This window comes from Strix uralensis, chromosome 10 (assembly GCF_047716275.1).
Source record: "Strix uralensis isolate ZFMK-TIS-50842 chromosome 10, bStrUra1, whole genome shotgun sequence".
NCBI lineage: Eukaryota > Metazoa > Chordata > Aves > Strigiformes > Strigidae > Strix > Strix uralensis.
Window position 1 is genome coordinate 19,587,365 of NC_133981.1, and position 13,710 is coordinate 19,601,074.

Consider the following 13,710-nt stretch of genomic DNA (forward strand, 5'->3'; position numbering starts at 1 on the left):
TTTGCTACCTCTTGATAATTGGGAAGCCACATTAGAAAACATGTCTCCATAAAAATGTAAGTGCTCGAGGAGAACAAGCAGAATTCCACACTATTAGGAGCTACTCTGTGTGTAGTTGAAATCCCAATCCATAGCTTCAGCTTCCGTGTTTATGCAGAGACTTGAAATGAAAGCAATGCCTATTAAAGATGGGCAGAATTCCAGCCATCTTCAGAGAGCTAGGATCTCATGCTGGATTACTTGGATTTTCTTTTTTGAAATGATAAACGCTTTTTATTTCCCATATAGTTAGTTACCTTTTCTGTGTAGCCAAATCCTACCTCTAAGCAAATGCCTTTCCAGTGCTTTTAAGCTCAGACAGTTTTGGTCTGACTCAGTCAAAAATAAGAGGTCATTGCAGTTGGATCAAACCATGGGAGATGAAGGAGGTTTGTTATCTAGCAAAGTTTGGGAGATTCTCATAAAGAGTGTTGGCAACTTGCAAATTAGCCTTGGAGTCTGTTTTTAATAAAGGTATAAAATGTAGCACCTCAGGCTTCTGCTTTGCCTCCTCCATATGCAACAACCTCAGCACACATGCATACCACCAGACAAAGTGAGCTTCTCTTTATCTGAATTGGAGTTTGGGGGATTATAAAACAAGATTTTGTCATTCAGAAGCACCCACAGATCTATGTGAAAACAAGGAATAATGAGCATGAGGAACCACACGTGGAGGAAAACATTAAACCCAAATGTTGGTACCCAATTCCATCCTCTTGTGTATCCTACGAGTACCTCATAACTGGCTTGATTGGAACACAAGCCAATTCTGCTTCATATGTCCATCCAGAAGTCTCCACAGTTGAGTGTTTATGCCCCACATTGTTCTGTGTGCCATACAACTATTTAGCCTTTTATACAATTAATTCTGTTCCTGTGCATAGCCTCTTCAGTTAATCTGACAGCTTTCCTAACCAGTCCAAAGTTTTGGGTCTGTGGGCCAGAAGATGAGGCCGAAAGCAAATCTGAAATATGCCAACAATATCACCATGGAGCTGCCGATGCTGCTGCCCACAATGTTCAACCCAGTGTGGCCGGGCTATCATGGACAGAGCTGCAGGTGAGTTGATGAACCCCTACTTTGTCCAGGAATTCAGCTGGTTAAAGGATAACACGGCAAACAGACAAGTTGGAATTTGTCTTTCTGCTCTCTGGATGCCTAGGACCTGCTAGGCTGGAAGCTCCCGCCTTCCCAACTTTTCCACCAAGCACCAAGCCTTCCTGAAGAGGTCTGAGTTTCCATGATGTGGAGCACTAAACCTTGACCCCCACAGAGCTTGTCCTTCCAAGTTTTTCACACTTACTTCAGTCTTTGAAAGAGTAGGGGAATTCACTGCATACAAATTACCAACAGGTACTGAGGATACACTCCAGCAGTTTTCTGTGGAAAATGCAATGATGGGGGGGAAAAAAAGACAATTACACTAGATTTCATGTAAATAGTTTAATTATATTTCAATGCTTAAAACACAGAAACACTTGAATTAAATTACATCATAATGCTTCTGCTAAATTGTACATATACTTCCAAGAACTGTGAGAGGAGGCGCTACTGAACTAAAAGAATACTCCAGTACAAGCCCAGCAAATACCCGTAATATTCTCTTAGTCTTATTATCTGTACTGCTTTAATCTAAGGGCAGTCATCACAGGACAAAGCCTACCATTACAGGAAGAATGGTTAAAGAGAACTCCTCTGTAGGTATGTTTGTTATACAAGATACATCTCAGCATTAATGTGGAACAGGGTGCGTGTTTTCGCACCTGAGCTGGCAGATGCACTGCTTGGCAGCTGCCTGGGCAGCACATGGAGTTGGGTAAAGAGCACAAAGTAGGCTGTTGGTTTGAAGAAACAGCTCAGCTTACACTTGTCTTTTATTGAGTTTAAAACAACAAATGAAGTTCCCACCCTAAGAGTTCTAGAGGAAACATTGCAATTTAGGACAGCCATGCATCCCTGCTGCTGCTTGCATCCCTGTCCTGCTGCAGAGCGTGGGAGCGTGACAGGCAGTGACATGCCAGCTGCTGAAGGGAGCAATCTGATGTCTCTGTGGCTGGCCGCCCTCAGGGAGCGCTTGGAGGAGGGGTAAGTGTGCATGTGTGTGGGGTGGGATGCAGTTGCTCTCAGCTGGTCACAGAGGCATAACCTCTGGAAAGACCCACGGGTAGTGTCCAAATTCTAAGGACCTAAGCCAGATTACGCTGAGTATTTGTACCCACACACCTTCCTTCCAACAGTATCCCTGGAGTGCAAACACCAGCAACAACCAGCAGCCTGGGAGTGCCTCCTGCCAGATCAGGTGATGACACTCCCAACCCTAATATGCTCCCAGAACTCCCTGGTTTTAAAAGGAAAGAAGGATGCTCAAAATTTTATGCGACTTAGCCCTGCAAAACTGCCATGAGGGAAGCTGTGTCAGTGAGGGAGGGAGGGCTGGTAAGGAACTGTGCACTGCAGGGGTCAGTGGCACATGCCCAGGAAAAAGTCTGCATTTAATAAATACAGGAAAAAAAATCAATGGGGAGGAAAAAAAAATTATTCGGGAGAACAAAAACTAACTGGCAGGTCCAAACTTGCAACAAAGCATACTATACCTGGATTGCCACTCAGTGAAACTTCTCCTTGCATCAAGCCTGCCTTTAGATCTGCATTCAAATTTTGGCTTGCCCTCATTCCCTTTTGACTGGTGCTGTGGATGGAATATGACCTGACTGACAAATGCATGTACTGCAAAAAAACCAGGAGGTGATCAGTGCATGGCTGGGCACTGATGCTTGCATGCAGGCTCTGCTGCTGGCCCTTGGCCGCCGTGCTGGCCTGCAGCACTCAGGGCTGGTGGCCACCAAAAGGCTCTGCTGAGGACAGTCCCCATGCCACACTGCAGCATGCCAAGGTGGCCAGAGACCCCTTCACGCTCTCTCCCTCCTGCAGCCCTGAAGGACACACAGGCAGGGAGATGCTTCAGGGTTACAGGGAAACTCCTGGCTTACCTGTCTAGTCCCACCTTCTGCATTAGCGGGTGACATGAGCAGCGGCTAACACAAAGCTCCGTGTTTCCTTCAGCAGGAAGAAGAGAAGGCTCTGACTGCAGGTCCTGGCAGGTAAGGAAGCACGAACCAGCTGTTCAGTCACCTCTGGGGGCAGACATGGGGCTGTTGTAATGTTGAGCCAATACATGTTTTTTCTTATTTAAAAGAAAATATTTCAAGGCTTAATCTTTTTTCTGGATAACGCTCTGCACTGTAGAAACTTCCCTGAGCCAAAGCAGGAGGGGGATACATGGTATCGGAACCCCAGTTCTACTCGACTCCTCTGTGTGGCCCAAGCACCGTTATTCCTAGCTCAGCGGCAGGGAGTCACGTAGCCAGACACTGACACCCCCTGCCTCTAGCTGTGTGAATTGCCTGCTGTCTGTACGGCTGCCCTAATTTGGGATATTCAGCCACTTCCTCAGTTAAGATGTAATCAACCAAATGTTCACCATTTCACTTTTTAAAGCTAATGAATTCCCCACGCTTCAACATCACCCGGGGTGCACATTTATCAGCAGCCCACATGCCACAAGGGGGATAAGCCCATGGTATGTGTTTTCCCTGGCAAACCCCAGATTACCACTCAGTTAGGGGAGTCAGCCCTCCTTGCTCAAAGCGGCTTTGCTACCAGTCACCCCTCCGGGATGTCACAAAGCTGCAGTCCCAGCACAGAGAGGCTGGTTCATCACTTTCCTTGGGGTCTGGTGGCACAATGCCAATGGGGAAGCTCTCTGAAACATGCACCTCTCTTCCTTCCCTGACCCAGAGAGCGCACACGTGTGCTCTGACAAGTTAATCTACAACAAAGCAGGCACTGTTCCTAAGCACGCAGCTTGGTAGATGGTATCACTCAGCACCAGCCCAGAAACTGGAGCTCAGGACCTTTTAGTGGTAACAGACTCACAAAAAAATCACCACTGCCATCACAAAGGGTTTGCTTCCCAAAGTGATGAAAGTTCCCAGTGCTTGTGCCCATTTGTAACACAAACCAACAGGGTGACCAGCTGGGCTCAGTGGATCGGCCATGCTTGCGGGAAGTCACTGGTTTGTTGGCTTCATCCTCCCCAGTCTCAGCACGATCCCAGAGCAGGGGCAGGTATTGTTCATGCATTGATGGCATTGGCAACGTCTGTGAACACAAGACGGCTGGGTCTCTGGAGGGCTCCTTGACTTGTCAGCAGAATCTGCATTGAAGCAGTGAAAGATGAGACCCAGCAAGTCTGCCTTTGCGCTGGTGCGTGTGCTTGGGCACAGACTGCACAGCACTGTAACTAGATTCCGCCCCTTACTAAGGGGAGGCTGACTGACTAACATGGCATTAACAAGGCTGTGACAGAAAAACAGAACAGGCCAGAGAGCAAGTCAGCACATCCATGCCAGTTTAAAATCCCCACATCATTGGATTACTGGGTCTCACTATTTATATATACAAGGCAGCATGAAAAGACTTGAAACATCAAGAAGGCCTGGAAACATGCCATAGACTGAACTTTGGCGGCTGTTTTAGACTCTCTCTCTCTTATTATGTTAAGCCTTTAAACTTGCGTACTTTCGAAGCAGAGGTATCTGTGCCTTAGCAAGCTCTGGAGGGATCTGAGGTATCCTGCTGGCCAGTCCCTGTATAGGAAGGATCTGCTTTTATTGTGCTAAGTTTAACTCTGGCCTTGTCATTTCCCCCCTTTACTACCTGAAGGGAAGTCCTCTATGTGCACTAATAGAGGGATCTGATGTTTTCCCAGCATGCGCTACTCAGAGGACAGGATCCTTTGCTTTTATACAATAGTATTTCTTGGTTTCCAAACCAGTGTATGGAATATGTTGACTACCTTTCATATTCCAACACGTACATCTCCTTTGTACTCTTCAGCATGTTGGGAAGCATGTCTCAAGGTAAATGTTTTCTAATTACAGTTGTATTTATTATCTCCTATTTCCCTTTCTGCTCATGCCAAGCTTGCTACAGATTATCTGAAGGTGTAAAGTGTGTGGAAACAGAGAACTGTTTGGGAAAACTCCTGCTCCCAGAACTGGAAAAGCAAGGGAAGACACGGGCAACACAGTGCAGCTGGAGAGGAATTCAAGAAAGGAGAGATGTCTACTCTAAGAGGAGGCTGCATCACTGGCTAAGAGACGTACCTGTTCCAACCATCCCTGCTGGCTCTGTCTTTCAGAAAGGCTTTTTGTGTGGTGGTGGTGGTGACAAAGAAAAGAGAAAACACTGTGAAGCTGGCTGCAAACCATGGTGAGAAGCCCTTCTTCCCTATTGCTCCTACCTCTTGGTACACTGGGGAAGGGGATAGCCTCTTGTCAAAGACCCCTCTGGACCATTAACCAAAAACAACTGGCCAAGCCATCAAGCTCTTTCCTAACTCAAAACTGTAGGAAGTCAGTGGTCTCTGAGGACCTTTTTTCTCAGCATGCTGCATGCCTTTGAACACTCAGAAGCGGTCAAAGCAAAGCCTTATTCCTCCCTCCCCAAATTCAAACAGAGAACCCTCCTCCCTTTCCTCTTTCTGAGCCATGCCTGCTCTGTGCCCGGCAAGGTTGCCTGGAGGTGCTGACAAGACCAGATGTGCCATGCCACAACAACGTGCAGGCTTTCTGCCTGCATTCTTCAGGGCTTGCAGCACAGTTACTGTTATGACTACAGGCTCTCCCTCAGCAAGGCCTTGTTCCACACTTGCATCTTAGGCAAACCAGGAATACCTTAAAACTGGCTGGAAGCTACTTGCTTTTCAGGGCCAGGGCAAAGGAGCCTCAGTGCTTTGTGGGCACTGAAGCCCCATCTCCCAGAAAATGGCATTCATGCTACTGCTCCCTTGTGGTGCCCAGAGTGATAAACTGTAGTAAACTCACCCTTAATTACTAAAGTTGCCCTTTTCTCTCTCCTAGTCAAGTAGAACCAGCACTTTGCCTTCCCCCGCTCTCTGTCCTAGTTGCCCAACTCTTCAGTCCACCCTAAGCACTCTAAAATGCTCAAGCCCCCTATCTCCAGGGCTGGCAAAGATGGGGGGGAAGTCCTCCTGAGGTCTTACATGGTTTCCTAATCGTACAGAAACTCTTTGACTCTACCAAAAGCAGTACAGGTACTAGTGGTTGTAGTAACAGACTTGCTGGCCCCTACTGCCTACCTTGCTCTGTGATGCCTGGGAAGATGCTGCATCTCGCCCATGTTCCAGCAGCTCCTGCTCCAGTTCATCCTGTTCCTCGGTGGGATCAAAGTTGTACATGGGCATGAGCTGGTGCCGTAGCTTCTCCAACCTGCCCACGGGAGGGAAGGGAAAGGGTTGGCTGAGAAGGACAGATGCTCAGGCTGCCTTCCCCACCCCACTGCTGAGGGTTTCTGCAGGCTGCTTCTCCTGCTGCACAGGGATCCTGCTTTTGTTGCTCTTGCTGGATAAGGGTCATGTCCTGTCCTGCAGGGATGAGGATAAGAACCTACTACACACAGCTGGCAGGAGTGGAAGGTACCCAGACTGCAGTTACAGGGATTAATGGCCATCACTAATCTATGTTGGCAGGCATTACGCACAGAGGAATCAGACAGGGATTTCAGTTCCTGCAGACCTTAAAAGATCAAGCTTTATGTGGTAGGACAAAAGAGACGGTGGAACATACTGGCTAGACATTTTGCGACTTTTCCCCTGTCCCTCTGCCCACACAGCCAGTCCTGCCATGTCACGCTGTCTGCCGGCAGAAGCCTACTTTTAGCTCCAGTCGTCTAAGAGCAGTACTTTAACTCTGGGGTTAAAGTACATAAAAATAAATAGAAAATAATAACAATAAATAGAAAACAGGAAAGACGTAGATTCTCATAGGAGGCTGATGTGTGTGGACAGACTGTTCTTACTCTTGTATTATTGCTCCAAGTGACAAGAGCTATAAACTATTACCCCAAGGGGTCTCCCTAAATAACTGGGCAGCTCAGAGATGGAGGATGGATGGGTGGGCATGCTCCTGTGAAAACACTGAGCCCTGCCTTAGGCTGTAGTTGAGTTTCGGGTGGTGGGGGAGAGAAACACACAAGCCGTTACTGGCAGTGTCACCACAAGTATCTATTTTGGCAAGTGGTTGGATGACACATTCCCTCCCTGCATCTGTACGGGTTTGCCAACACAGCCATTATCTCCAGCAGTGCTACATTCACAGGCCAAGCTTTAGCTGCTCCTGTGCCTAGATTTGGGCTTCAGGGTCTGGCTCGGAAATTTTACAGTGGGCAGCAGTACTTCTTGAAGGTCCGTGGCTAGGCCAGGCCTGCCACAGGGAGTCAGGCAGGGAGGGGGTACCGCATCTAATGGATCTTCACCAGTGTCTCTGCTGTCAGAGAAGGAAGAATCAAGACGTGTGTCTCCCTGCATGCTGCTCTCCTCTCTATTTTCAGTCAGGAGCTGAACAAGGAAATTAAGACACTAAGTCTTCGGCTAGAAAGCTGCCATCTCTGCACTGTGCTGCTGCCAGTTGCTGTGACTGCAGCTAAAGACGCCTTCAGCCTTGCAAGGCCAGTGTTACTGGCCCAGGCTGTTGGAAAGCAGTGATCTGGGAACATCTGAAACATGAGATCCACACCTCTCATGACAGAGTTCCCAGCTTCTTTATACGCTCATAACCCCTTCTTCTGTTTTAGTGCATCCTTCGCAGGATCCCTAACCTCCTCCTGCTCAACCATGTTTTCCTTTCCAAAGCTGCAGAGGAGTCTTTGAAGCTCAGGTGGGCCAATACCAAGAGTGCAGTGTCCCTACCCCTGCTTCACTGACACACAGCTGATTCCCCATAGGCTTGTTCTGAGACAGCCATCCCTTACACTCCCCCCATCTCCCTGTCTCCTTCCTAGCTCTCTCTGCATTTTGAAGCACTGAGTTCCCTTCAGCCAACAACAGGTGTTACTTACCTCTTCCTCTTCCTGATATACAGAACCTGAAGGAGAAAGAAAACCATCATTACAACAGTCCCAGTAGGATGGGGAACAGCTGAGAAAAGAAATTTTGGGCACAGGGCACAAAGGAGGTGTAGCAAGTCTGGTGTCACTGTGCACCAAAGCAGTGAGAAGGGAGAAGTGACAGCTGAAAATGAAATTTCATGTGCATCAGTGTAAGCTCAGTAGCACATCACGTCTGACACTAAGTGCTCGAGTGGCCTGTTATCAGATGTGTTAGTAGTAGTAAGAGTATTAGGTGTAGCTCAGCACACTTCTGCAGGACGTATGTTGCAATTTAAGAATGGGTGAAGAACCTTCCCTTGGTGGTTTTCATCTGTAGATTTCCTACAGTGTAGAAGTGCTGTTACCCCCTCCCCAATATAAAGGGAAGAAGCAAAGAGGGCATGCTCAGTGACTTGCCTCGTGTCAGCCAGTAAGAGTGGCTGCGCTGAGAAGAAAGTGAGGCTTTTGGCCTCCAGAGCCTTGTTCTGAGAACTACAAACGCTGGATGTTGCTCTTGGGAACTTATGACCGTTTCCAGGATAATGTTTCCAGGTTCTCTTAGGGGCTTTTGGAAAAACTCCTCCTTGGGCCTGCAATGAAATTTTGCAGTAGTCCCTTTCTGTAGGCTCCTCTGCCGGTTGTATTAGTGAAGCTCTTCCTCATACAAGGAATGGGAGCTTGCCGCTACCTTCTGTTCTCTGTTGACAGGTAAATGATCTGGTTATATATCAAAAGAACTGCAGCACTTGCAGTGCTTGTGTCGGGCCCAGAACTATAGTTTCTGAAAGCTTCTGCCTACGGCATTAATGGCAAGGTTAGGTACGCAGCAAATCCTCAAGGCCTTTGCTGATACCCAGCAAGCAGAACCTTGGAAATGCAGTCCAGAATCAGTCTAGCTAAGATGGATTCAGGCCGCTTTAATTCAAAAAGGCATGTCCACAGGGGAGATTAACGTGGTTTCAACAGTCTGCTTTAGAAGTCAATTTAGATGAACTTTTCTGGCCAGGTGCCCTGTGTTGACAAGGTTTAAATCAATGCAGCTGTTCCAGTTAACAAGTCAGAACAGAATCTGCTTTGTGTTCTTTTAACTGAACTTCCTATTGCTATTAAAAATAAATACTGATACTACATATGGCTTCCTCTAGGCCTGCTGAGCATCCCGTTCAGACTTGACCTCAGGGAGACTGCAGAAATACTGGAGCACTGGATAAAGGCCTTAAAAACAAAGGGATCTCAGTTCCCAGCAGTTCTGGGTGAGCCTTTAGTAGAATGCAAATTAATTATTCAACCCAGATCAGTCCTAGAGCCCCTTTGCCACGCTCCACCCTCAAGACACAGAAATATTTAGCAGGGCTCTCTTACCATAGCTACAGCCAACCCAATCACAGTAATGATCCCAAAGGACAGCAGCATTGTGCTCATGCTGGGTCCAGTGCTGGCCACATCTGGGATTTTAGTGCTGTTGAAACTGGTAGTCTCAGGGCTTATGGTCGCTGTTTCCGGTACAGTCACATCCAGAGTTGTCCTTGGGTCTGGCCTGGCCGTGGCGGTGGTGCTGTGATACAAGTCATGCACAGAGGGTGAGCTGTAACTCATCCTGCCAGCTCTTGGTAGCTCCTTTTACCAAGCTGTTGTCCTCACCCATCAGCTACAGAAGCGGAGAGCTGCCCTTCGTATCAAGGACCCTCATGCGAGACCTATCCTGTAGCATCACTGCCGATTGTTTTTCTTCACACTGGTCTCTGCCTAGGAAAGAATGAGAACAAATGAACAGCACAGAGCTCTTAGGGACAGGCACAACCTTTTCCAAAGCTTCCCAATTCACTAGTACAATTTTTGAGAGCAGCTCACAGATGCCCACTCAAAATAAGAGAAAGATTTTTCAAGGGTATTGAGAGCCCCTGAAGTCATGCCTGATTCACTTTAAGTCAGGGATATGCTCTCCCCTCGCTGCTTCAGCTCTGCCTCCTTGCAGGCACTTGGCAGATCTGTGTGGGGAACAACCTCAGAACCCCTGTCTTTGGTCTGCCTCAGGCTGAGGCAGATGGCTTCTATCCACCCTGGGAGACACAGCGTTTTCCTGCTCCTGCCTCTTGCTTTTAATTTTTGGAAAGTTACATGGATGCCCTTAAGTTTATCAGTGGGAACACATCCAATAAAATGGCACTCAGCTATGAGGCATCCGTATCTCAGGATGCTTTTTATTGAATCCAAAGTAGGACTTCCCTGTTGAGGTAGTCACTGGTGACTGGTAAGTCCGTGCAGTATCCATCGCCTCACTGCACCATCCATTGCCCTGCTGTCCCTCAGCCCACACGCTCTGGAAAGGCAGCTTCCTTAAAGCAGTGGGTTGCACTGGTCCCCCATCTGCTACTAAAGACAGGAAGTCTCTCTCAAGTCCCCCATGAAAGCACCCACTCAATCTTAGTCATGCACTGCTAATTATCAATATTAATTTCAAAATGAGTCCAATTTTGGATTGGAGTTGTGAAATTTGATAGATCTATTCATGCTGAAAACATGAAAGGCTTTAATTGCTTCATGCTTCAGTTGTGCAAATGATCAGGAGTTGCAAAACACCATGGGATGATCCTATGGGAAGTATTTGCACAACTTGGTTTATAAAACCACTGTGTATAACATTAGTTCAGCAATTGCTTCCATGAAAATGCAGCTACCTCTGGACCGGAGCAGTGCCGACCGTGAGAACTACTGTAGCAGTCCTCTGGTAATTTCTCTGCAGTTTAGCAGACATTACATCTCTGGACTGGAATGCAGCCGGGACATAGGGGTTAATGAGCTCTGAATAGAAAGGATGTGCCTGCAAAGAGAAATGAGCCATTGTTCTGCTCCACTCTGTTCTATTCTAGGCAAGGTTATTGCACAGTTCCCATTACTGTGACACCTTACTGCTGTCCACAACTGCATTAAGCAGTGTGATTAACATCTGTCACTAACAACTGAAGCAGAGAAGTCACACCAGGCAAACAGCACCAGGCTGCCCCGTGGTCAGTCAGCAACCCAAGTAGCCACCTTGGCTTGCACAGCACTTGTCCTGCATCTCCCTGAGCAGGTAAATCGCTGACCAGACACACAGCATCTGTCTCACAGCTCCCTGTGAACAACTTTGCAAAGCAGGAGTTGCTGGGGGATTCTGAAGTGCCTGGGAGCCTGTGGGAGCTGTCAAACTCCCATGAATTTCTAGAGAAGTGTGAAGAAAACAGTTCTGGCCTGGTCCCACCTAACATCATGCTGAGGGCTGAGTTCACTGCAGCGGAAAGGGAGCGTGTCCTTCACTGACCACCATGCACGCCTAGTTTAAACCATGTGGCACCTGTATTTCCCCAGCTATTACTGATCACAGCGGAGCTCAGGTGTAGTGGACACTTGGGCACAAAGATGGCAAATATGAGATGCGAGTGCCACAACAGCAACAGCAGCTACAGCCCAGCAGGGAAAGGGAAGGAACTGTTGAGCAGGTTACTGGGCAGAGTGGGCAGCTGCTGAGAGAATCATTGATTTGTGCTATTCAGGGAAACTCTCCATGACTGTAATTCACATTTTAAAAAAAAAGCCACCACCAAGGAAACAAAAAGTGGAAAAAGAGCCTAAGTGAAAGGAGTGAAGCAGGCCTAAGGGCTTTGCAAAGTATGGCTCTAGAGCTTGAACAGCTCCTGAATTTTGGAAACAAAACTCAATGCAGTGTCAGTTTTGGAAAAACCACTGGAACTTGGATGTTGAAGGTGATACCAAGCCTTTGGGTGAGACCCTTTCTGTATGGACCACACACTGTGCTGCTGTGCATTGCTCCTCTGAATAAAGTTAGGCAAGGTTAAAATTAGCCAGCTGAAGATTTAGTCAAGTGGGAATGGAGGCTCTTGTTCATCCTCTCAGGGTCCTGTCCATGCTGAAGGATTCCCAAGCCCAGAGACCTAGCTCTAAAAGCAATCCTGTATGAAAGGTTTGACATGGCTTAGACAACTAGTTCCAGGTCCAGATGAGGGTATTTCTGTTCCCAAGCCCCTTCTGATCCAGGTTTCAGAGGGCCAGATGGAGAGGCTGGCTGCAAGTACGGCCCAGGGCCCATGACTGACAATGGTAGAGCTGGGGGTGGATGATCTTTCCCACCACCTTCCTTTCCCAGTTGTCATCCTGGTGCTGGAAGTTTGATCTGCAGGCTGGGCACACTCCAAGTCTCTGATGGCTGCTCTAGGGCCAGGGCCAGCTACTACCTATCGCTGGCAGGTTTCAGCATCGTCCATGCACAAATAGAACAGAAGAGGAACCAGATCCTCAGCTGCTGCGAGCTGGCATTCTTCCATTGCCTGCACCAACGGAGCTGCTCACACAGCCAGGACCGCTCTGTGCTGGGCTCTGCTGGGTCTGGGAACACACTTGTGTCCTAAGCCAGCAATTCCAAACTGGTCTCTGATAGGCACTGCAGTGGCCAACACCTCTGAGATGCAGAACACCATGTCAGGCACTAGCTTGAGGCTGCTGGCTTTTCTGAGTCTTGGTTTTAATCTCTGCGCTTCAGTTTCCTCTCAGCTATGACAGGAATAGAGGTTTGTGTCACAGGGATGAAGACGGGTCACGGGGTCTCTGGATGAAGAAGGCAAATAATAACTAGTATTTTTTCTGCATTACTTCACCGAGATGAAGCATCTCTAGTAAATTCAGCAATGGAAGCAGCACTGGGTCGCTGTTGGCTATGGGATGTGGCTGCCCAGTGTGTGAACTTGTGGCTTCCTCTCCCGCTGGGGCAGGGCTGGTCAGGCCCCGGGGTGGGGGGAAGCCCCGGCCGCCTGTGCCCGCTGTCCCGCAGCCCTTCACCTGTCACCCTCCGGCTGCCAGCGGGGCGCCGCGGGCCCCGGCACCGGCCTGGGGACACTCCCAGCAACGTCACCGCTCCTCCGGCCCCGCGCCGATGGAAAACTGAAGCACAAGCAACCGCGCCGGCCCCCAGCCCCCCTGGGCAGTGCCGCCCCCCGCCTGGCCGCGGGACTCTGCCCCTGCGCGAAGTCACTTTCCCCGTCCCGGGGAGAAGTTTCCAGGCGGATAACGGGTCGTACGGCCCTTCCCGCTACGCAACGCTACCCAGGCGCTGCGGGATCAGCCCGGGGGCTCGCCGCCGGCTCCATGCCGCAGTGCTGCCTGCGCTCCCCGCCCGCCGCCCGCAGCGCTCCGCCTCGCCCGGCCCGGCCGGGGCTGCGCGGGCCTCGCCGGGGCGGCCGCGACCGGGACGGGGTCGGGCACAGCGCGGGACGGGGTCGCCCGCCCTCCCCCGCCACCGGGAGGCCGCGGCCCAGCGGCACGGGACGGGGCGGTGCGGTGCGGCCGGCCGCCCCCGCCGCCCAGCCCGCCGCTGCGCCCCTCCCCGGAGGCAGCCACGTTACAGCGCCGCGCCCCCCCCACCGGGGCGGCCGCTGCCCGCCGGCGCCCCCGGCCCGCCAGGGCCGGCACTTACTGAGCGCTCCCCGCTGAGGCGTCCGGTCCCCCCGGAGCGCCGCCGGCGGTGGGGCCGCCGGGGGGCCGCGCCCTCGGCCGCGGGGCCGCGCTGCCCGCGGGGGGCGGGCCGGGCCGGACCGGGCCGGGCCGGGCGCCTCAGCTCCGCGCGCACCGCCGCACGGCCGGCGGCCCCGCCCCGCCGCTCTGCGCCCCAGGCGATTGGCCGGCGCCCGCAGGCCTCGGCTTGCGATTGGCTAGCGCGCCTGTCA

The 13,710-nt window shown here is 50.3% G+C and overlaps 1 protein-coding gene across 6 annotated transcripts; it reads right to left on the minus strand.

Moving 5' to 3' along the window:
* Window positions 1-1,471: 1,471 nt before the first annotated feature.
* On the minus strand, window positions 1,472-13,575 carry C10H3orf18 (chromosome 10 C3orf18 homolog). 6 transcript variants are annotated; one of them, XM_074879552.1, is made up of 8 exons: window positions 13,461-13,575; window positions 9,635-9,739; window positions 9,356-9,548; window positions 8,411-8,583; window positions 7,964-7,989; window positions 6,207-6,336; window positions 5,212-5,251; window positions 1,472-4,259 (listed from the first exon to the last, which is right to left on the minus strand). In XM_074879552.1, exons 3-8 carry the CDS (start codon window positions 9,413-9,415, stop codon window positions 4,179-4,181), a joined length of 510 nt encoding a protein of 169 aa, XP_074735653.1. In that variant the 5' UTR covers window positions 9,416-9,548; window positions 9,635-9,739; window positions 13,461-13,575; the 3' UTR covers window positions 1,472-4,178. The 6 variants fall into 6 exon arrangements, with proteins under 6 accessions (XP_074735653.1, XP_074735652.1, XP_074735654.1 ...); XM_074879551.1 differs by having other exon boundaries at window positions 9,356-9,739; XM_074879553.1 differs by lacking the exons at window positions 5,212-5,251; window positions 8,411-8,583 and having other exon boundaries at window positions 1,472-4,204.
* Between the last annotated feature and the right edge of the window lie 135 nt (window positions 13,576-13,710).